We start from the raw sequence: 24,977 nt of genomic DNA, 5'->3' as shown, positions 1-24,977 counted from the left end.
ATTTAATATTTATCTTTCATCCGCATGCTGTAAAAAGATTAGCCTAAAGCGAATTTGAAATGGTATGTTATTTTGGATTAAATATTTAATGAACTAATTACAGAAGTGATTAAGAAATGCCTGTTTTCAGTGGCTTGATTATATAATATGTAAAATACGTATGTTTTAATAATCATTTAAAGTTCAAAGCGTTTAGGAAGTGTCTGGGAAGGGATTTTCTTCGATTGATTCGCTGTCTTTTTACTTCCTTGTACGAAGTAAAAAAGAAGTATTGTAATCGCGAAAAGCTTCAGGCAGCATATTTCAACGAAAATATCCACTTTGACCGCTTTCGAATGCAATTTAACGATGTTTTTGCGTGATATCTGCACGTAAGGACAGAATAAAAGACTCTTTTCCTCCAAAAAAAAACTAAAAAACTGCCTTAAAATGAATTCTGAAGAGAATTTTTCGTGGCGTCTGTACGAACGTATGTACGTACGTGCGTACGAACGTATCTCGCGTAACTCAAAAACGAGTAGCCTCAGAACGTTGAAATTTTGTATATAAGACTACTATAACATGTAGATGTGCACCTCGTATTTCGGTTTCAATCGGCCGCGCCAAACGTATATAAATATATTCATAAATATATCCACTCTGTTACCCGGCTCAGTGATCTCAGTTTCTTTACTCTTATATGTTTGTAAATTGTACATTTTTTGCTTTAAAAATGATTGAATTATGTTGTTTTTATCTTCCGGTTAAGGATTTTATGCCTTTAGTAAATCTGTGTGCGATATTTTTAGAATTATCAACAATTTTAAAGTTGTTTAATTGCCGTTAAGCCTTTTTTAATGGCGGCCATTGATGTTTACATTTGAAACAGGAGACTAGTGGATTTGTTGCCAATCTAGAGAAACTTAACTTCCAAACAACAAAGATAACGCCTTCATTTATTATTTTATGTATTAATCATGCTTAATCCTTTCTGGAATTTTTTCTAGGAAATAAGCGTTTAAGATTTACTTCGTAATTTTTAATACAGATATTTTGAGTTTTTATGTATTTTTGTCGCGAAGTGAAAACTGAATTAATTGAATGAGAAATACTCAATCGTCTGTGAAAAACTCTTGTGTTTTGTTTGTTTAATTTTTTTTATACATAGTTCTAGCTTTATTATAGTATTTGAATAGAACATGTGGCAACGATTAGATAATTCTTTAAATGATATAAATTTTGTGCATTCTGAGTTATAATATGAACGAAATATAATACTGTTAAGTAATTCTCGTGCCAGAGTGTCGCTATGGTAAACAAAGTGAATTTTAAAGAATGCATTTATTCTATTGTGGTTTATGCGCTGTCGGAGAAGTAGGTTTAATTCAATCTAATAAGTTTAAGTGAAATGCAAGAAAAAATGCGTACAATTTAATATTCTTTACAAGGAAGTCATGTGGTGTACACATGAGATTTTTTCATAGCGGATTGATTATTCCGACCTGCGAATGATTGTTGATTCTTTCAGTCCCTAATATCTCAGATAATTTCTGAAAGAATAATAACAATATTGACGATTGTTTCATGCTTCTCTTTCGAAACATTTAAAACAATGTGCTTTTATAAGAAACTGAGCCTTTTTACACATGCTCAGTTTACGTGATTTGAAGCACTTCAGAATTAGAACTATCAGTTAAAAAAGTCTTGTAATTCTGTATATTCCAAGCAGTTTATAATTCTGATTTTTAGTAAATTAATTTTATTCCAAATATTTTTGAAAAATTCTATAGTTATTCTTATAAATAATCACATTCTGATGTAAAACATATACATATTCTGCCTCATATCTCACCTGGAAATCATAGTTCGCCTGGGATTCCGTTCCCTCTGAACAAGTTTTCGCCAGTTTTCAATACTTGTCTTATGTATTGCATAAATATGGGCTCGCGAAAAATTTCGGTTATCAGCTTTCAGTAGAAATATCCATTTTGACTATTTTTTGTGTGACATCTGTGTATATGGATATCCAAAACGGATCGTAAAATGGATTTAAAAGGTATTTCTTCATGACATCTATACGTACGTATATATTTATCTCGCATAACTCAAGAGTAGTACATTGATAGTAGTAGTAGAACATTGATATTTTCTACATGGAATTTTTGTGAACATCCGTTTTTTTATTGCAATCCGCAGTACCAAAGATATGGATCAGGGATCGCCAAATTTCATGTTAGTAAGAAATAATTTTGGAATTTCTACCAGGCTGTCAAAAACATTTTTAAGAGGTAAAGGTTTTCAAAAATAAAGTTAGAGCAATTCGAAGAAATAAGTTTAAATGGAGGGCAACAAAAAAACGTGTATTTAAGATGCCGTACAAGGAAGTTGTAGTGTTCACATCAGATTTTTTTCTTTTCTGTTGAGATTCAATAAAATAAATTCTCTTGCTTTCATCGTAATAGGAATATAAATATTAACTATGGGAAGCAGCAAGATTGACTATTCTTTCTGTGATTATTTTTATGTAAAATAAAAAAATCTCCGTTTTTGTGAGTATGTTTCACAGTTCAGAAATTGTCATTGTAATTTTTAAATTGCATTCAAAATCATGAATTATTCATAGATTTAAAAAACATTGTGCCTTTTGCGAAATATGATCTAGTACTCGATCTGTCTTATGTACAATCTGTTGGAAAAGGAGCGGTGAAGAAGAACGACACATGTATCCAATATTAATGTGTTTATGGTGTAGACCACAGTGTCAAGCTGTCTGTGTCAGTGACTTTCAAGCTATCTACACTGGTGTAGACAGCTTGAAAGAAAAATATTTTAGCCGTTATTATTGCTTAGAAATCGACATGGTCATATCTCAAACTAACAGGAGTGAATTGTGATCAAGTTAAAATCATGTTTACTGTACTGCCATATCACCACTACATCACATTAATGGTATATCTAAGTATTGTTTAAGTACGAAGTTTAAGAGGGCAGAACGCCACTAAGACGGTTATTTAGTAAATATTTCTCAATCACATGGCTTTCGGTCACATTTTTGGACTTAATATTGACCCTGCAGAAAAGGGCTGAAATGGCTCGATTTTTACAAAAGTACAAACTGGGAAAGCATGAAATGAGATGCTACCATCAAACAGATTTAACAGATAAAAGAAAGATAATTGGTTGTCACTATTTATTCTCAAATTTTGTTTCGTTTGAAAAGTTTCCGTAAGTTATGTAATGACTAATTCACTATGTTAGAATTACTTGAAATAAATGTCTGTTTGAAAATGTAATATTTAGGTTTCAGTGCATTTGAATTACAAAGTATATGCAACAGAAGTTTCTTTCAGTTTACCAACCTTAAAATTTAAGATGGAAAATACGTATAAATCGGAATTTTTTCTTTTGCTTCATTAATTTTATTGTTTATGTACATTTTGACACATATTTAGTAAATAAAACTTAAAATTGGTTAAAAAAAATCCTTTTCCATATGCACGAAAACTTCACTGACAAATCTATGTCTTCCGTAATTCGGGCGTGCAAATCGAAAGACGTGTTGTGTGCTTCGTGCCATTCTTTCCTTCCAACAAAACTTTAAAAAATAACTGTAAGCAAAACAATAAAATAAAAGTACAGTTTGTTTTTTGAGAGGAGGACATTTTCGTTTTAAGCTCTGAATCAGTAGCCTTTTTTATAAAATGTATTTTTCTCATTTATTATTATAAGGTAATTGATGGTTTTATTACAGAAATAATTTTTATGTAAATGCCGGACGATTGATTTTGTACTTATTTGACTTTATTACAGATTTTCTTAACAGATTACTGTTTTCTTTATTACAGATTTTCAACGTATGAGACGTCATCCCCGATGGGAAAAAATAGAAAGCCCCAGCAAATTGTGAACCAAGGCCTGCAAAAATCTGGGTCAGAGGATGAAGATGTTTGCAGTGAAGAAATTCCTGTGGGTTTTCTTACTTCCGACAATTTCTGTTTAGTTCAAAAGAAGAAAAATTCTCGAAGATCTGAAGATCAGGGTAATACACGCCGTTCGCCAAGATCACGATCAAATTCAGGCAAAATTATTTTAAATGATGAAGCTAACTCTTTGCCCAGCAATGGAAGGAAAACTGGACACCATACAAGCTTCTGGACAAGATCTAAGCAGGATACATGCAGGAATGTTGAGGAGATTCCTGGCTTCAGTCTTGGAGAAGGGGACACAGTGAACATAACCGCAAATGACCTTAATTCTGTCAATGGTTTATGTGAGGTAACCCAGTTGATAGATGATGATAAAACTAAGCATTGTGTATCATCTGATGAAGTAAAAGATAGCAATAATCTGCAGGATGGTGCATCTCAAATGGACACTTTTTGTTTTAATTATGACGATGTATTATTTGAATTAGGTAATGCAAAGACTGGGTTTGAACTTTTAAGGTCCAATGAATCTCCAGAAGAAAGCTTTGCTAATGAGCTATCAGAAGATGACAAAGATGTGCATTATCCTGATGACGCTGATTCAAATAGTTTCATTTCTGTATTGGATGCTAATCATTCAAAGTCTCTTAAAAAGACAAAGCGTAAGGAGCGCAAGAAGAAAAAAGGTGTTGATGATGATATAGAAGCACTGTTGTTAGAATTAGAGTGTAGTAGTGCGGGAAGTGGAAAAGCTAAAGCTTGCAATCGAAATACAAATTTTGCTGACAGTGCTTTGCAAACCAGTTTTATTCCAAATGTAGTTAAGGACACAAGAGATTCTGAAGCTGCAGAAGATTCTAAAATTTTAAAAGAGCAAGAACTAAGCTCAATAAATGTATTTTCAGCAGTAACTGCACTTGATACTAATGCATGCCTGTGTCATGAAAAACTTGAAAGTTCTGAAACTGTTGAAAGAAAAAATCAGATCGCTAATGAAGATGTCAGTACTGGGCAAGACTTCACTGTGCAAGATGAACATTCAATCAAAACAACTTCCCAAAAGAAAAAAGACAGAAAAATTAGAGAAAAACAGGAGAGGCTGGAAAAATGGGAAACAAATACTTCGAAAAAAATATGCGAATGTTCCGATACTGTAGTAAAAGTAGACTGTTCCACACAAGATACAGATGTATCAGATGCACTTACTGTAGAAGAAGCAAATGAAAAGAATAAGCTACGAGAAACTGAAAAGAAAGACAGGAAACGCCCTAGCAAAAAACAATTGGCTGCTATTCAAGAAGCTTTAAAAAAGGCAAAAGAGGAAGAGGAAAGGCTGAAAAAAGCAGAAGAAGCCCGACAGAAAGCTGCAGAAGAAGCTGAAAAATTAAAACAAGAAAAAATACGATTAGAACAGGAAAGGAAAGAAAAAAAGAAGTTAAAGGAAAAGCAGCGAAGGGAAAAATTGAAAGCTGAGGGCAGATTGTTATCGAAATCTCAGAAACAGTCACGGGCTCGAATGGAAGCAACTCTTGCAGCTCTGAGACAGCAAGGTATAAATATACCTGAGGTAGGTGAAAAGAAACCTCATGGCCCTCGACTAGGAAATTATAAACCTACAAGGAAAAGAGTGGACTCTACTCAATCAAGCCAAAGTAGTGATAGCCAAATTTCTCAAGCTAAGTCAGAAAGACAAAAGTCCGAATCTTTATCGTCTCAAGAATCTTATGGAAAAGAAAGTGATCTTCCTAGTAGTTATGATTCCCAAACTTCTTGGGATTCATTACCCGCTGAAGCTGTTTTAACTACTGAATCAGAAGAATGCCGTCTTAGTTGCTCTGACGAATTTGATTCTGAAGAAAATTGTCCTCCCAGCAACTGTGCGATAACGCAAGATCTTCGCAATATAAAGTTAAAAACTCCACTTGCAAGTTTAGGAAATATCAAAATAGATTTGAATTCAGGTACTAAATCACAAACATGCACTGTGGAGTGTGAAGGGACTCGAAACGAAGTAAAATTACGATCTCCAGTCGTCTGTGTATTAGGTCATGTTGATACAGGTAAGACTAAAATATTGGACTATATTAGGAAAACTCATGTTCAAGATGCCGAAGCTGGTGGAATAACTCAGCAGATTGGTGCTACGATGATTCCTCATGATGCTATAAAAGAGAAATGTAAAATGGTAAAAGATTTTCAGTCTTTTGAACTGAAAATTCCTGGTCTATTAGTAATCGATACTCCAGGTCATGAATCATTCAGCAATTTACGTTCAAGAGGATCTTCTATCTGTGATATAGCTATTTTAGTTGTGGACATTATGCATGGGTTAGAAGCTCAAACACTTGAATCTATTAATCTTTTGAAAAATGGAAAGACACCATTTGTTGTAGCATTGAATAAGATTGATAGAATTTATGGCTGGAAAAGTGTTAAAAATGATGACATTGAGAATGTCATTAAAAGTCAAACTCAATGTGTTCAAATGGAGATTAGGAAAAGATGTCAAGAAATTATTCTTCAGTTCGCAAATGAATGCTTAAATGCTGCTTTATTTTATGAAAACAAGGATCCTCGATCCTTTGTCTCTATGATACCTACTTCTGCTATCACTGGTGATGGCATGGGTAATGTTTTAAGTCTCGTAGCGAAATTGACTCAGACACTGATGTTTAAAAAATTAATATTTTCTGAAGAATTGAAAGCGACTGTACTGGAGGTGAAAGCTATTTCAGGTTTAGGGACAACAATTGATGTTATCTTGGTTAATGGTCATCTCCAAGAAGGTGATACAATTGTCCTTGCAGGGCATGATGGACCAGTTGTAACTCAAATACGATCACTTTTGATGCCTCAGCCTCTAAGAGAATTGAGAGTGAAAAATCCTTATATCGAATACAAAACCATAGAAGGGGCTCAAGGTGTGAAAATTACAGGAAAGGATTTAGATAAAGCAGTCGCTGGCTTACCGTTATTTGTAGCTCAAAATCATAATAAAATAGATATTTTAAAAGAAGAAATAAATTATTTATTCCGAGACAGAATAAATTCTATCAAAACTTCAGAAAGAGGGGTGTATGTTCAAGCATCTACTTTGGGTTCTTTAGAAGCACTTCTGGAATACCTCAGTGTATCAGATGTACCTTACTTCGGAGTAAAAATAGGTCCTGTGGTTAAAAAGGATGTCATGAAGGCCTCTATAATGCTTGAACATGATAGTCAGTATGCAGTAATACTCGCCTTTGATGTCAAAATTGAGCGGGATGCTCAAGAACTAGCTGATAGTCTTGGTGTCCAGATTTTTCATGCTGACATCATTTATCATTTATGTGATAAATACATGAAATATAGAGAAGAGTTGCAGATGCGAAAACGAGAGGAAATAAAACGTCTTGCTGTATACCCTTGTAAGTTAAAAGTATTGCCTCACTTTATATTCAGTGTGAAAGATCCAATAGTTCTTGGAGTTTCTGTTGAAGCAGGAACTTTGAGAGAAGGTACTCCACTTTGCGTTCCGGCAAAAGATAATTTAGAAATAGGAACGGTGTCTACAATTGAAGTCAATAACAAAATTGTAGACTGTGCCAAACGAGGTGAAGAAGTTTGTATTAAAATAGAATCGAAATCCAATGATTCCCCCAAGGTGTATGGTAAGCATTTTGATCACGAGCATCTGTTAGTTAGCCGCATTACACGACAGTCAATCGATATTTGTAAGGAACATTTTCGCGATGATTTGGATTCCTCTGACTGGCATTTGATAGTTGAACTTAAAAAGATGCTTCATATTGCGTGATACTTTGTCTTCAGAGCGCATTCCAGTCCATGTATGAATATATTATGCACAGTGTTTTACGACATCTATTTTGGGCGGTTTGCATTTTGGGCAGTATTTTGTTTTGGCTACCATTTATGTTTCTCTGTTAATCCATCTGATTTTTGGGATTAAATACTGTGAAGTCTTATTTCACATTAAAAAACACTATTTAGTACTTTATCCTAGTCAAAGAAAATTTACGTCACGTTTCTTGCCACTGTACCGGTTGCTTCATGTGCTTTTGCTTAATAGTGCTTCATCTCAGGTACCAGAAAAATGTCAAAATAGTACGAAAAGCAAATTAATTTTTCAAAATTTGATCAGTATTATAAATATTTATATAAAGCCATTAAGCCATTTTTAATAGGAAAAACAATTTGTTTCATATTCTGTTATAAATTTTTGAAAAATGAAATATGCTGCTTGTTTTCTTCCTTCACTTTAAGTTTTGGGTCCGAATTTTGCTTTTAGTAACTTTAATTTATAACTTGCTCTTAACAAAATGAAGAATCAGTTGAAAATGGCAGATTTATGCAAAATAAAGTAATATAAATCTTGCATTCAGGTGTATTAAGTTATTTGTTCTGTAAATTTTTGTAATTAAGGTTATGCTATATTATGTGCCAAACTGAAATGCATTTTAATAAGCGATTAAACCTGTTCAGAACGAAAAGCAGTTTTGATGTAAATTGAAAACTTTAATTTCTTATGGATTGAAGGAATGGGTACTATATATTCTAGCTACAAACTTTAAACTACCCAAAATGTACAGATTAATTTTAGTTATAAAATATATTTTGCCAGTGTTTGGTATGGTCTATTTTTGCAAGTTATACGCAAAATCGTTATTGTTAATTAAGAATGGAACATTGACACTTTACTGTGATAAAACATGTTCTTTGTATCTTATTGTTCCCCACCTGGTTGTTAAAATTGTGCGTACTTCCTGCAAACATATCAGTGTTAAATGTTCCTATGTGCTTTAGATTTCTCTTAACACAGAATTCATTAAAAAAATATTTTAGGATTTTTTTTAATGTGTGTATGTATTGATTTTTTATCCCTTTTTTTATACGTATTTATTGTTTTTATTTTGCTGGTGTTCGATTATGTGTTTTTTTTTTTCTTTTTTGGGGGGGGGGGCGAGGGCGAGTGCTGTTCCATACAGAGTTAAAACGCCATCTAGGTAGAACTGAGAAAATATCTTTCTGAATGAAAATTTATAGTTTTTTAAAAATAAATCTCTAAAAATCCTGCTCATTTGTACACTGCTTGAGATGAGTTAAATTGTGCTAAATGCTTTTGTAATGGAATGCTTTTGTGTGCAAGTTTTGTATTAAGAAAGATAATAATAAGAAAATGCATAAATCTGCACATTTATTTATAGAGCAGTGCATGTGTAATTTAAATTGTAAAAGTAATATTGCTTGTTTTTTCAGTATAGGAAAATTAAATTTGACAGAAGTACTGGAAGTATGTATTTTATGGAAGTATCTGTAATTTGTCAATTTACAATATATTTGAATGAAATTTATGAATTGTATAGATTTCACACTCATCCATGAAAACTAATGGAACGAATTTTTTTAGTCTTTTCAGAGGAAAGGGTAGTAACTACCATTATTTTAGTTTTTCAGGTAGGTGTATAATAACGTGGCATGAACAGAAATCTGCTTGTTCATATATTTCAGAAAGTTGTATTTACAAAATTATTTATTATTATGTAAAAATTAAATTTGAATGCTTGTGCACTGAAGCTGATAATTTAATTTCATTTCCTTTAAAAAACACCGGTGCAGCTTATTTATTATTGTTTATGCTGCACATTTACGCAGTTTCTGTTTAATAATTATCATTAATAGCAATTTTTTAAAAAATTAGAAATTTATAAGTGCGATAAATTGCTTTGTTAATCAGTTGTGTAAATTTCTGAAGCACAGTAACTGAAGAAATAAAAGCTGGTTTTATAGAAGTATCTTAGTTCGGATTTACATGAAATTTACTCACATTTGATAGGAATTTCATTTGATTTTTGTTAAAATAAATAACTATTGACATCGGCAATTTATCTCTTATTTAGAAAATTCTCATATGTCATTTCGTAGTGAAATTTATCATATAAATTCCATTTTTATCTTGATTTTTGAATTCTATGTTTGCATGATTAAAATAAATACTTCAGAGTTTGCTTATTGCATGGAAAAATTTGTGATTAAATCTTCTGACTGCAATGTTAAAATTACCAGGTTGAAATTAGATTTATATAAATTTATTTTATGTTAAAAACCTCAAAGCAAGAATTTAAATTTTTTGTTATTTTTGGCAATTTTGTGTAACTTTATGTGTATTCTGTGAATAACTTTTAATGACAGGATGTTAAGTACATGACTAAGTTTTTGGGTATTGTTTGGGTTAATAAACTTTATATACAAATGTGTTAGAATTAATTATGAATAGCTTTGCAGCTATTGAGTTTATATAGTGTACGAAGTGGTGTGAAGTGAAGCCAAATCTGCTATTATATTTGATTCACTTTTGTACTGCCAAAACTTTTTTCTATTGTTATAATCATCTGTCCTCCCTTAGCAATAATGTTCATCAAGGGAGAATGTAAAGAATATTTATCACATGTAAATGAACATATTTTTCAGAATAAAATTAATAAAATATATAACAATGTTTTCTTTATTTCAATTTTGCGAATGATAGTCTGTCTTCATATCCAGTTAATTTCACATAATCAATTTTCACGCACACTTCTTATACGCAAAGCTGCTCTAAAGAATATTAAATTTTGAATTAAATAAAGTAAATTAATTAAAGTGATGATGGAATATTTTATATATTAATTCCTTATATTATGAACTAGTATGTTTCGTATCCCCTTCCTATCTAATAATCTAGGTTTAAACCAGTGATTCCCAAAATTACTATGCTCATGGACCCCTTCTTATCGTATCACAGATTCAAAACACTTTGGAAGAACAAATGTTTAGTTCAATTTTTTTGCTTTGTCACCATTTAGAACAGCCAATAGTGCAGTAGTTGGCAAGCCACGCCCTTCATGACATTGGATTAGCTTCTTTAGGCCACGTGATCAGACACTAAGGCCTGACCACAGACCCTTCTACAGTTCCATCCAGACCTGACATTTTCTCGCAGGAAGCAAAGGGCTTCAAAGTTTCTTCCACCTCAGCCTAAACCTCATATGGAGAAAATTATTTACGGACCTTTCTCAGACGTCAGGCCCAATTTGGGATTATCTCAGGAATCTGGAAAGAGCAGGGATAGAAATTCCCCGCTTCATGTCAGAATAATAGCAAAAGTATCCATTAAGCATGACTGTTGATTTTGGGGCATTCGATTTTAACAGTTGGTTGATTGTTGAAAGCAAACAATTTGCAATTTTTTGCGAAGGAAAAACAACAATCGGGGTCTTTCATTCAGTGGTAAAGCAAGTAGAAAAATTGTTTGCAACAGTTGTTCTTCCGAAATGATTGGATGTGTGATAGCAGTCTTTATAATACAGAAAGCTGGTTTATGCACTGCTGTGCGTATTACCTCATTTATAGCTGGTAGAATAAGTTTTTCTCCAATGGTGGGTAGATTTCCGACTTTGCAATCAGTAAAGAAATGCTATAAGAAGCACTCAATCTATTGTCATCTTGCTCAGATGTTGCAATAACGGTGTTTTCAAATTTTTTTTTTTTTTTTTGTCTGTTTTTAGAAAAAAGAAAATGGTTAAATCTTAATCTGTTTTGTTTCTATGGGGTTTTGTCAAATGTTCCTTAAGCTTCATTGATTCGTTTGAAAAGTTATTATTATTACTGAACTTGCGCGTAGATAAAGAACTATCTAACGAAAGTTTTCAGCCAAAAAATTTCTTAATAAAGTTAGGGGAAAAAAAAATGAAAGCAGTACCTTTAGTGCGGTTGGTAATCAGCACCCAAATCTATGATTTTTATGACAACGTTTTGGTAGTTTTTCAAAGCCTTACGGCTCGGAAACTTGGTGGCCGCCAGTACACAAACAGATCAACCTCATTTCGGACGCTCTGTGCAGATGGAAGATAGCATCAGCAAGATGTAGCTGCAGATGTGAAAAAAGGTATAAGTCCGAAGGAGTGATGTCGGGTTATAAGTGCGTTTGTGATAAAACATCCTATTCGAATTCGTACAGAGTCCAGCCGGTGAATGCAGACACATGCGGTTTTGCATCATCTTGATGGAACATTATCCTTTTGCGTCGGAACTCATTTCGACGGTTTTCCTTAATACGTCTTCACGGATTAGCATTTCGCTGTACACTTTACTGTCGAGGGTTTTACATTTTTGCAGATACTGTTTGTGGATAATAGCACGGCAGTCCCGCCAGATGCAAAGCATGATCTTTTTGTTAGCCAAATCGCGCTTTGCGTCGCTGAAGTGATGCTCCAATCCAAAATTTTGTCTTTGCGTTGATATTCGAGCAGATTAGTGCAGGCCCGAACACGTCTGTTCTTATCTGCTTGAGTTAGCTCATGTGGCACTCAGCGACTGAACTTGTACGTCACGTTTATGCGATGCATAGCGCGACTAATAGACATGGCACAAACATCCAACTCCTTAGCAAGCTCTCGAGTGGTTTCATACTGATCTTCCACAAGTTCTCGCAGGTGGACCTTGTCAACATCAGAAGGCCAGCCGGAGCTCTCTGCTTCTTGAATGCCACAGTTCTTCTTTTTGAACTTTCGGTACCAAACCTTACGCATCCGGTGTTACTGTACGCCTACATAACTGCGTGTTGGCGCAATTGACATTTCTCAGCCGGCACGAAACTTGGTGAGGTGGTGCTCTTCCTTAAAGCGAACAAAGACCCTAATGTACCAACGTCTTATCTGCCTGTTTGCCTCCTGCCTGCCTTGGGTAAAGTACTAGAGAGAGTCGACCTGCGAAAACTTAAACACTATATCCTATCTGGACAAAGTATAAGTGAAAAACAATACGGTTTCATCCCTGGCAGATTGGTGGATCACGCGCTGTAACACTTAAACGAAAAATAATAGCAAATAACAGAAGAAATAACCAGTACAGTCTCATTATCTTTGCAGACATACAGGGCGCCTTCGATTCGTTATGGTGGCCCGACGTACTCGAGATTACAGGACATGGGTTGCCCTAAGATCCTCTTTGACCTTATTTACAGCTACCAAAGTGATCGCCACCTGTTGCCACCAAATATTATCGCCCTATATTATATTTAAAGAAATTAAATAATGAAGAATCTGCATGAATGTATGCATGTTTCTCTCACTGTGAAAAAACAATGAGAGAAACACACCTAGAGATATCAAATTTTGAATCACGTAGTCCTCCACTCGAATGTGGTCATCTAAAAGCCCAAATTTGGAATTTAGAAATTGTTTTACTATCTGTTTTATATTTTGTATAAGTTTAATGAATTTTTAATTAACAAACTCTACAATTTCAAAGCGAGCACTATACGGGGGGGATTTGTATCTCCAGCGTGCGAGACTATATTGGAAATTCTAAAGATATGCTCATTTTAAAATTATTTTGCGATATTGCTGTTGAACTGGGTTTTATGGTTTGAGTATGTAGAACACACAAAATGCTAAAAAAGCGCTCATTTGGACGTAATTTAAAATCGGAAACCTTTCAGATTTTTTTTTATAATAATAATAATTTATTATATAACTCGGAATAATTTATTATACAACTCGGAATAATTTATTATTTAATTCACAATAAATTTATTATACAATTCAGAATAATTTATTATTTAATTCACAATAAATTTATTATATAATTCAGAATAATTTATTTTTTAATTCATAAATTTTGTACAAAATCTTGGGAAAAAAAAGGAATTAAAAATGGCATTTTATAAAATTTCGTCTCTTGACTAGATCGAAAAATGAAAGAATTATTCTTCCCTCTTTGCACATGTAAAGCATGTCTCTTAGGGGGTGGAATTAAATCATGCTCTTAAAAAGTTTATAAAATTTATTTTAATAGATGTTTTAAACATTTGCTATGTAACACTTTTAATTACATTTCTTTATAATAACTAATCTTAAGTAGTAAGAATAGCTTAAATTATTAAAAAAATTGAATTACAGTGAACCGTCTCATTACGACTAGCTGCCTCAATCACTTCTTAAAATTAACCTGTATTTCTCACAAAATAACTAAGATAACTTAGTAGACATAACTTCTCTAGAATGCCCACTTTTATGGAAGATTAAAATCTTCAGGAATCAGGTAGCTTAGAGAAGGTTTACTACATAAGAGTAGAAAATATGCAAATTCTTTCATAAATGAAGCCATTGTAGATGTTAAATATAATATACAGTATACTTATTTTCAGAACAAATTCTTTTAGCATTGAAAAAATATTAAATGATCTATTACATTTAAATTTCTAAAACAATATTACAGATTTATGCCACAATCTCAAACCCTAAGTACTGTGTTAGTAACATATTTCTCCTAGCTTTCTTTTCAGCACAAGTTTCTGAAATTTTTCTAATTATTTACGTAATTTTCGCCTTTCTTCATACGTTCATACAATGAGTTCCCCTAAATTTTAAAATATTCATTCATGTAGTTGTAGTTTTCGTCTTAATAACTAATTTGCTCATGGGCCATGATTGATGAAATAACAATAGTGAACAGCTTCAAGAAAGTGGGAGTATCTAATGCTTTTGATGTCCTTATTCCCCAATTTTTTTTTACTAATTTTATCATCTGAAACCGAGAGGGAAAATTAGGCGAAAAATGTAACACGCAGTGAAGTAAGAACATAAATGAAAAGCAATCATAGATAAACTACTAGTAACTATCACAATTATATTTCTTTAAAAGAAACCTATATTTCAATAAGAATCCACGTTATTACGAGATTTAATAAGTTATCTCATTTCTACTTCTTTCTAACTCGAATTTCTCCTATTCTTACTGTCATCTCTGCTACTCCGTAGGCCGCAAATCATCTATAATTAATTTGAGAAGATGACTGTACAGCTGACGTGGCAAAATTGTAGAGTAAATATCAATTGGTGTTTGCTTCCATATAATGGATCATTTCTTGTATTAGCCTCGCATAAAGTCCAAAATTTAGATAGGAAAGGTTCAGCATGGCCTTCGCAGGTAGTAAGCGAAAGTTTGTATTTCTTAGCATGACAAAAACCGAACTATGTGAATGAATCCATTTTAAAATTTTGGAAAATCATTGTATATGGTAACTCAGACTGAACGATGATGACTTGCATGCTGCAGAAGATGACACAAACTGCAATTCTAGAAGCATTAAATGCTTCTAGAATTGCAATGTAGGGAGTAGCACTGGACAATACTAACAGTGGATGAAATTCAAAGCAGAGAGAAGCAAGAATGAAATTATCTTATTAGATACTGAAGTGTTAATATTACAGTGCATTCTTATTGGGAAGTAGGTTTGTTTTAAATAAATAATACTGTGAATAGTTACCAGTACATTCTTGATTACATTTTGTTTGGTATAGTCTTATTATAATCATATTCTTCGAAATTAAATTCATAGAATAATTTTCCTTTCCCGATTTTCGTATTGTAAAATTAATAAAATGGGAAAAAATCTAAAATAATAACACTTCTAACATAATCCATATACTATATAGACATGTATCTTCATGCAAAACAACTAAGAAAAACAAATGATATTTTTCTTTAAAAATGTATTAATAAATAGGATGAAAATTAAGTTCATTTTTAGATTTATGATGTATGAAATATACATAATTAAAATAAATAAGAAAATTAAGTTCAAATAAATTTTAAGCCAGATTATGTATTTAAGTTCCAGTAATTTAGTTATAATAATTAATAAAACAAATATATTTTGGGCTAATCTTTGGAATGTAGTAACAGGTAGTTTAGCGACAGTTTGGTAAGGCGATAAAGGTTACTAGCTGACTTTAGCAATAATCTGAGAAATACACAGTTCGAATCACAGATTATTTTGTCTCAGAGAAATGAGAGATCATGAGACATGTCATGTGACATTTTCCGGAAAATTCCGATCGTGATTTTAGCTAATAAACACTTAGAAACAATTTCGCTGCAGAATCATCCACTTATTTGTTTAACGCTTTTTACAAGAGTAAGAATAATTGGATTTTTGTCAATTTTCTTTGACTTTTTAAGTGAAAATAGGTCGATGTGTACATGGATAAAGTCAAAAGTGTGCGCAATACCATTTTTGGGCAATTCTGGGATTTTTTTTAAGTGAAAATAGGTCGACGTATACATGGCTAACGCGTATGTGCAATTCTTAAAAACGCAGCAAGCAGTGTGTGTTTCTGCATTTTCTCCCAATTTCGCACCTAATATTCGTCATAATTAAGCACTTTTGTTCCATAAAAGTTCTAGTATAAGCGTAATTCGGCTAGCAGGTTGTTGGAAAAAATGTTGAGTAAAAAAAAACATGGATTTACTTCGTGAAAACAAAATTGCGTCCAGAAAAAAAAAAAAAAAAAAAAAAAAAAAAAAAAAAAAAAAAAAACTAGAAGGTTACTGTAGCAGGGTTGGTCGCCAAATTTTCGCCAAGTTACCATAATCCGAAGATTCACCATATTTTGTTTAGCAAAGTATAAAAAATCTACTGGAAAATTCCAAACATTACCAACGTTTTGGTATATCTGATAATTGTCAAATTTATTCCTTTGTTTTACCTTTAGAATCATAATTTACTTTTTTCACAGAAATTTGTTTCTGATTTAAAAAAAAAAAAAAAATCATTTTTTTTTTTTTTTTTAACAGATGCAATACATTTCTCTACTTTTTGAAATTTTGCAGAATTTCTACACTAAAACCTTCATTTCTACTTTACCAAACAGAATATTTGAATTTATATATAAAATTAATATTAAAAAAACCAAAACACAGATCAGAAACTACATAAAATTTAACTAATAATTACTACTAGTGTCATGCAAAATACTATGAAATTAATTAATAATTTTAGAATGATATTCCATTTCTGCGAAGTTTGGAAATTTTATGTTTAAATACTTCTTTTAAAAAAGGGTCCCTTGGAACATTGGACATTCTGCAACTGCAACTTGCTAGACTTCATGTCTAGTATAACTACACTTCATGTCTTTCATAGCATTGCTTTTCTTTTTATTAACAATAAATATTATCTTCAGTTATTGCATAAGGTATTTTATCCCTCCTTCTAGCGAGCCTTCGTAGTATAAGGATAGCACACTCGGGACGTATTCGGGAGATCCAGGTTTAAGTCTCGCAAGGGCATTGCTCATTTTTTCATATCACCTGCTTCAAAATAATCTAATAACTCTACAATTGAATTTCAAACTTTCAACAAAGATGCTATTCGCGAATACTTACTTAAATGTGAAATTAATTTGGCTAACTTAAAATTAAAAAAAAAAAAATCAATCTTCATATATATATGTCTAAAAATAAGTCCTTACTAATTTTCTTTTATTTAAAAGATACCCACATTCTATATTAGTTTTGACTAGCAAACCATTGGATAACTAAATGCGAAACTATGAGTAAACTAGTGTAGCTTACAAATGCACAGAATTTTATTTCCTAAATTAAAGTAAAATATTTTGCATATTTGTATCATTTGGTTTCGTGGAACATGGCAAAGCATGAAAAGCTATTTGCCTAAAGGGAAGTATATGATTATGGATGGGTACTAAAGTACCAAAGTGGCTTGTATTCATATTGTATTTATATATGTAGTATGTATTAATTCTAAAATTAACATTTTATTAAAAATTTATTATTTTTTATTATTATTCGATTTTTAATACTGACATGTACATACAGAATTGTTTTAAATTCCACACAGTCACAATTTGTTATATAAAAGAACTTATTTTTATGAATTACATATCATATTACATGGGTAAGATAAACATTTGTCAAGCTATGTATTAAAGTTGTATTACTACATTCATACTATCTTGTCTTAGTAATAAGACTGATATTCTTCCAAACTGTATTAAAAATAAGCAAACTAAAATAAACATAAAAATAAATTCTACATTAAATGTGTTCACGGTTGCACGGATTTTGGCGACTGTTTTTTTGGTGAGCGATACGATTTATAGTAAACCCATTGCTGGACAACTTATTTATAGTAACCGATACTTTGTTGTCATTTTATTTAAAATATAATGCGTTTTATTATGCATAAATTCCGTGTAAGATAAACATTTGTCAAGCTATGTATTAAAGTTGTATTACTACATTTATACTATCTTGTCTTAGTAATAAGACTGATATTCTTCCAAACTGTATTAAAAATAGGCAAACTAAAATAAACATAAAAATAAATTCTACATTAAATGTTTAAGAAATTATAAATATCCAATGGCATTTATACAGTATAGTAAAATTCGTAATTTATAAAATATTAATGAAATGATTATGTTTACCTTCATGCCTCTGAAAATTAATTTACACCGTTTCCCTGCGTTGTCAACACGCTTTGGATTTGTCGTTGATAGAATTCGTTCTAGAATGTAGCTCACTTATTATTGTTCTAATACTTATAAAAACTTGGGTGCTACTTTGGTAGACGGTTGCACGGATTTTGGCGACTGTTTTTTGGCGAGCGATACGATTTATAGTAAACCCATTGCTGGACAACTTATTTATGGTAACCGATACTTTGTTGTCATTTTATTTAAAATATAATGCGTTTTATTATGCATAAATTCCGTGTTTTAAGTATTATTTATGGCTTCTAAATATTAAAAATCAATTTAATTTTGCTTTTTTATTTGAAGTAAAAATTTTATTGCTTATGATATTTTATATAATTTTATGTTGTGGATGATGTAATCAATGACATCACCTTGCTTTAAAAGTAATTGGTTTTAATATCTATAAATTTAATCTAATGTTTTAAACATTACTTATGGCTATTAAATATTAAAATACAATTTAATTTTGCATTTGTTTTTTGAAAAATGATTTTATTATGTATGATTATTTAAATAATTTTAATGCTATGCGTGATGTAATCAGCCCCCTGATTGGTTACAGAATATTTGTGCATTAACGAGCTGTAATCAGTTGGACATGTTGCTAAGTCGTGTAAACAGTTTGTACGTTGCTATGTGTGTGGTAAGGCTCACACAATTTCTCTCTGCCCGGATCTGCAGACACAGAAAACGCAGGAAAAGGCAACACAGCCAGACACCGTTCAGGCAACTACGGCGGGACAGATGTGTTCCATGGAAATAGCTCTCATGACAATTAAAGTCAATGTGGTAGGAAAATTAGGCACGAGAGAAAAACACTTCTCGATTGCGGATCACAAAAATCGTACATTTTGGAGTCTATGGTACAGGAATTAGGACTAATTCCCATTGCAGAGGAAACTGTGGCTCACACGCTTTTTGGAGGGATTAAAATTGAATCGAACGTACATAAAAAGTATCGGATCAAGCTACGCTCTCTCAATCCTTATATGAGAAAAGAAATGTAATTTGTGTTTTTGGATCAGGAAGCTATATATCGAAATATAGCACGCATACCTAACGGCCCTATTTTAAAATAACTTAAGTGTAAAAAGATATGGCTGTCAGACGTAGGAACAGGTTGCCCGAAAATAGAAATGCTTATCAGCAGCGACATTTACGGTACAGTTCCCTTACAGGGAAAGTCAAACAGCTCGTTGGAGGTTTGACTGCAGTTGACGCGACATTAGGATGGACTGTTTGTGGTCGACTTAAGGAACCTTCCGAACCACAAGGTAGAGGTATATCTACTCTGAATGTAAGTCTGACGTTTCGGGACTTAAACATATCCGATCTCTGGAACTTAGAGGCAATAGTAATTTCAGATTCCGGAAGTAATTCTACAAAGAATGCGGAAGAAGATATTGCTTGGGAACAGTTTTTAGGCTCCTTAGGTAAAAATTAAGAGGAAAGATACTGTCTTGGTCTACTTTGGTTACAACATAACATAGATTTACCGTCCGACCGCGATATCGCGGAAAAAAGGCTTCTCAGCACAACACAAAGACTTAAATATTTGAATATATTTGAAGAGTACGATAAGGATTTTAGGGAATGGCTTGCTGAAGGCTTGCTGGTTATAGAGGAAGTTCTGGTGTACGATCTTAAGTCTAAAGGACATTATCTGCTACATCATCCTGTCATTAAACCGGATAGTCTTACCACCAAGGTACGGCCGGTATTTGACGCCTCATGTAAATCTAAACGAGCACCTTCTCTTAATGACTGTTTGGGAAAGGGACCGAATTTGATCGAAGAAATACCTGCCTTATTATTAAGATTCAGAGAGAAACTCGTAGGAGTTACGGCGGACATAAGACGCGCGTTCTTACAAATTGAACTTGAAAAAGAGGATAGAGATTTTTTAAGGTTCCTTTGGTGGAAAAAGGATAATCTCATAAAGGTGTAACAAGGGTAGTTTTCGGTGTTAGATCCAGTCCGTACCTTTTAGGTGCTGTCATTTCATTCTATTTGTCTCGAGTGTCTGCCGAGCGAAGTCACGTAGCAGAAAAGCTTCGAAATTCTTTTTATGTCGTGTGTGTGTGTGTGTGATTATGGCAAAGCCTCGAGGGCTATCTGCCTAAGAGGAGGGATGACTTCGTGGAGGACTTTCTAAGGGAAATTGGCTCGTATACACGTTACACATGGGGAAAACCACGAAAACGCCCATGCAGCCAGCCCGTTCGCGGGATTCGAACCTCGACCGAACTACCAGTGTTCAGCGATTTTACCGCTCGGCCGCTGGTGGGCTCTTTTTATGTCGATAACTGTGTCACGTCTCTTGACACAGAGGAAGAGTTGAAGGAATTTATAAATAAATCAGATGACATTTTGGCAGAAACTAAGATAGACCTACGGATGTGAACATTCGGTCCTATAAACGACGCTAATAAAATTCCGAGGAATAATAATTCGGAATCTCTTTCTAAGAATCAGATTTCAGTCTTGGGTATTCTATGGGATAGAACGGATGATAGCCTTTCTATTCATTTTAAGCCTGTACCAAATCTAGACAACCTGTCAAAAAGAGAGATTTTGTCCTGAACACAGGGGATTTTCGATCCGCTAGGGTTTTTAGCTCCTCTATTATTACTGGCTAAGTTATTGATTCCAGAAGTTCGGTCTATTAAAGCAGATTGGGATTTTCCACTGTCAGAAGAGGTCCCACAAACACACATATCAGTTGTTGCTAGACCCCTTTCTGCAAAGTACGTCGGAAAGGGGCCGTGGCCTGTTATATATCGCGTGAGGTAGGGCGATGAGATGAGCCGGTCCACCTCTACCTTGGGCAGGAACTCATATGCTCTGCGGCCTTGCGGGATTTGGTCCCATTCATTCTGCCAGTTTCCAATGGCGAACTCCTTTATTTGCCTCTTTAGGCATTACCGGGGCAGGGGCACCTGAATCTGCTCCGTTTCCTCATTTTGGGCAGCCTTCTTGGCAAGAGCGTCTGCTGCTTCATTTCCCTGGATTCCGGCGTGCGCCTTCACCCAGGAAATTTGGATTCTCATTGACTTTTCTTGTAGACGGAGGACTTCTTGCAGGTGCGAGATTAGTGCGGAGCGCTGGAGAGGGTTGTTGATAGCATAAATGCTTGACAGGCTGTCAGTAAATATCGTAGCTCGACTCTGCCGTGTGTCAATTGCCCATTTCACTGCCTTTGTGAGAGCAACTACTTCCGCTTGGAACACTGAGTTCTGTGCTACCAGACGGCCCTTCCATTCCTTTGCTATGTTTCCATTTATATAGGCTATATAGGCACTGCCTACATCGTTATCAATTTTTGACCCGTCTGTATAAAGCACGGCCCCTGGTCCGTCTAAGCGCGGGGTTAACGCTGGTGAGTGGAAAGTCCTTATGCCCAGTCCATATTCCGACGGATGTGTGCTTAGTTTGGACCTGCGTGTTTCGTAGACTTCTGGCAGATAGCATGTATCCCCATATGTGCATGGCTGTTGGAGTTGCGTCACCTTTGCAATTGAGGCTTCCCGCTGCGCTTTGATTGGGAGCGGCATAAGCCCTGCTAATACCGAAGCGGCCGCAGTCGACGTTGTCCTGTAGGTCTTCGTTATGGCCAGGACAAATGGTCGCTGTGCACTACTTAGCAATTTTGCCTTTCTGACTGTCATCGGGGCTGCCCAGATGGCTGCTCCGTAGGTTAGGACCCTCTCCGCGACAGTGGAGTAAAGTATCTTGTAGATATTGGGCCGAAGGCCCCAGTGCGGGCCTTGCATTTTTTGCAGATTGTTTGCGATTCGGCGAGCCTTTTCTCTTTGGGCTTTAAGGTGAGGCAGCCAGGTGAACTTTTCATCCAATATAATACCCAGGAGTTTTAGTTCTCTGACCCTTTTGATGGTCTTCCCATTAAGCTGGATGGTTGGGTTTCTTATTAAAGTTTGGCCTGGCTTATGATAAATTATATATTTCGATTTTGCCTCAGAAATTATTAGCTTTTTCTCCTGACATAGCCGAGAGAAGGTATCAATTACATCATTGCAGTTTTGCTGCAGTTCATCTCTACTCTTGCCGCCCACCACAAAGGTCGCGTCATCCGCAAAGGCTACTATCTGGGTATGGGACGGCCATTCGTATCGTAGGATGGAATCGAAAGTTGCATTCCACAAGTCTGGACCCGCGCACGATCCCTGTGGACAGCCTTTTGTCTGGCTTCTGGTTACGACACCGCCAGTGTGTGTTACTATGAACTTTCTATTGGACAGGTATTGCTTGAAAACCTGCAAGAGGTTATCAGGGATCCTTGCCTGGTGCAGTGCCTCTAAAATTGAGGGCCACCACAGAGAGTCAAATGCGCTTTGCAGGTCTAGACTTAGGACCGCTGCATGCTGTTTCCTTTCATGCAAGTGGCTGATATAGTCTCTTATCTTTGATAGGGCAGCAATCGTTGAGCGTAGCTCTCTGAATCCATATTGTGCGTCAGAGATTGCCCCACTCTGCGTCATATGAAATTTAAGCCGCTGGACTAGGAGCTTCTCATAGAGTTTCCCTATTACCGGGAGAAGACAAATCGGCCTAAACGAGGATGGGCTGTTTGGATCCTTCCCTTCTTTCTTAAAGAGCACAACCTGCCCCGTTTTGTAAGGTTCCGGAAAGCTTTGCAGTGCTAGCAGTTTGTTGAAATAACGCGTGAGAAAGCCAGATCTTGCTTTATGTATTGCTCTCAAGATTGGATAGTCTATTGAGTCCGGACCAGGGGCTTTGCTTTTCGGGAGAATTTTGATCGTTGCGGAGACTTCCTTCTCCGTAAATGGCATATCATCTGGGACAGATGTGTGCAGCGTATAAGCCTGGTGGTCGGACGGATCTGTAATATCCTCTTCCGGAAGTACGGCGTCAAGAATTGTCCTGAGCGTGATTTCTGTTATGTGTCCAGCCTGCTGCCCTGCAAAGGCTCTTAGCTCCGGTGGTCTGTAAACTTTGTTCGAAGCTATCGTGTGGAGAGCACCATAGACTTCTACATTCTTAGTACAGAACTCCCTCCAGCTGGCAAGTTTTGCGGCTGCAATTGCCCTTTTGTACTGAGCTTGCTCTTTATTATAAAGAACACTAAGGGCTTGCCTCCTGTCTGGGTCTCTTTCGCTCTTCATCTTACGCCTAAGTGCCCTGGTGCGACTGCGCTGTGCACGGAGCTCTTTCGTCCACCAGTTTGCCACTCTTAAAACTTTTGGTGATTTCAGGCCTAGGGTGGCATCACAGATAGATTGAATATCTCGTATCATACTGGCGGTTAAGTCGTCAGCATCCTTTATGTTCTGACATTTCATAAGTGCCTCGTCCACCTGCTCTAGTACTGGTCCTAGCCTGCTTACAAGTTGTTTTAATTTTCTGCCATTGGTTCTATAACGCTTGTTCATAAACTGCGCATGTGGCTGACCTATCTGGAACGTTATATAGCGATGGTCCGAGTTTGAGGGAGTGTCACTTACGGTCCAGTGCTGTATTTTCTGAGCCAGACGCGCTGTTGACAGAGTGATGTCGGGCCATCCTTTTCCCATTTGGGTTTCGAAGGTCGGCAGACTGTCCGGCACGTTATGAAGAATGAGTCCGTTGCATGCAATGAAGTCCACAACTTCTCTACCTCTTGGGTCTGTGGTTGGATATCCGAAGTCCTCCGCATGAGAGTTAAAATCTCCTGCCAATACATGGTGTGCATGCGGGTAGGACGTAAGGATATTCTGCAAGGCATCTAATGTGGGAGAAACGTCTACTGTAGGTGGAATGTAAACATTCGTGACCAGGACACTCAGTCCCATAGCCTCGACTGCAATTGTGACCATGTCTCTTGACTTTGCTAGCACAACTGGCAACCATCTGCTGTGGCAACAAACTACTGCCGCTCTTGTTCCCTCACTTCCTGAATCCTGGATGACGGTCCATTGGAGGGGAAATTCTGCTGCTTGCCCTGCATAAAGAAAAGGTTCTTGAATTAAAAGGAAGTCCGCCTCTTCCTCCATAGCATATTGCACTAGCTGTGCAGTAGCCGCGCGCGCTCTTTGGAGGTTGATTTGGACAAACTTGAGCACATTGCTTTCCTCTGTTCTTGAACCCTTTAACTGCTTAAGACGTGTTTAAACGTTTTTGGAATTTCTTTAAAAATGCTTAAGACGTCTTTACACGAATTTCAAATCGCACGAAAAATGCTTAAGATGTGTATACACGAAGCCCGAATTTCTCGAAGATTGCTTAAGACGTGTTTAGACGACGCGATCTGGTCTTCCTTCCCCTACCTTTCTGCAGGCGGCTGTCAGTTGATACAAAGGTCTTAATAGGGTGTGAAGTCTCTTTGAAAAGAGCACTTTAGGAAAAAGTCCTTAGAGTGAAGTATCTTTGTCAGACAGCAGGTAGGTATTATCTGTGTGCCGACTAATAGTTTGCGAAAGAAGATAAATCGTTTCACAACTGTTTGCCTTGTGGTACTTTATACAAATGAAAGTCAAACGGGATCCGACGTTGTTATAGTACATTGCCGAATTTTAGTAGAAACAAGAAAAAATAAGAATTGTAACGGAGGACGCCTTTATGCCTATATGTTATAGAATCAAATATTTTATTTTCGTATTGAAAAATGATTACAATTTCTGATTCGTCAGGAAAAAATATAAAATGTTGCAACCAGCTTTCTTGTTTGCCTTCGTATTCCAAATTCGCGTTATTATAATGGTATATTCTTCTTTTTACATTCTTAAATGTT

General features: G+C 35.0%; 1 protein-coding gene across 5 annotated transcripts in view; it reads left to right on the top strand.

Moving 5' to 3' along the window:
• LOC118184926 (uncharacterized) overlaps positions 1-24,977 on the top strand; it is a 124,188-nt gene that overhangs the window by 56,718 nt on the left and 42,493 nt on the right. For 4 of the 5 annotated variants that reach the window (XM_085825555.1, XM_085825553.1, XM_035354669.2 and 1 more), the window contains exon 2: positions 3,825-10,399. The exons of the other annotated variant lie outside the window; for it this stretch is intronic. In XM_085825555.1, coding sequence (XP_085681681.1) covers positions 3,853-7,701 — 3,849 coding nt within the window. In that variant the 5' untranslated portion in view covers positions 3,825-3,852 and the 3' untranslated portion in view covers positions 7,702-10,399. Of the gene's footprint in view, positions 1-3,824; positions 10,400-24,977 lie in introns of those variants that run through there. 5 annotated transcript variants of the gene reach the window in all.

The sequence above is a fragment of the Stegodyphus dumicola genome, chromosome 10 (genome assembly GCF_044657685.1).
Source record: "Stegodyphus dumicola isolate Sdum_Otavi_A_Nest chromosome 10, ASM4465768v1".
Lineage (NCBI taxonomy): Eukaryota > Metazoa > Arthropoda > Arachnida > Araneae > Eresidae > Stegodyphus > Stegodyphus dumicola.
This window is presented reverse-complemented; position numbering and strand designations above follow the sequence as displayed.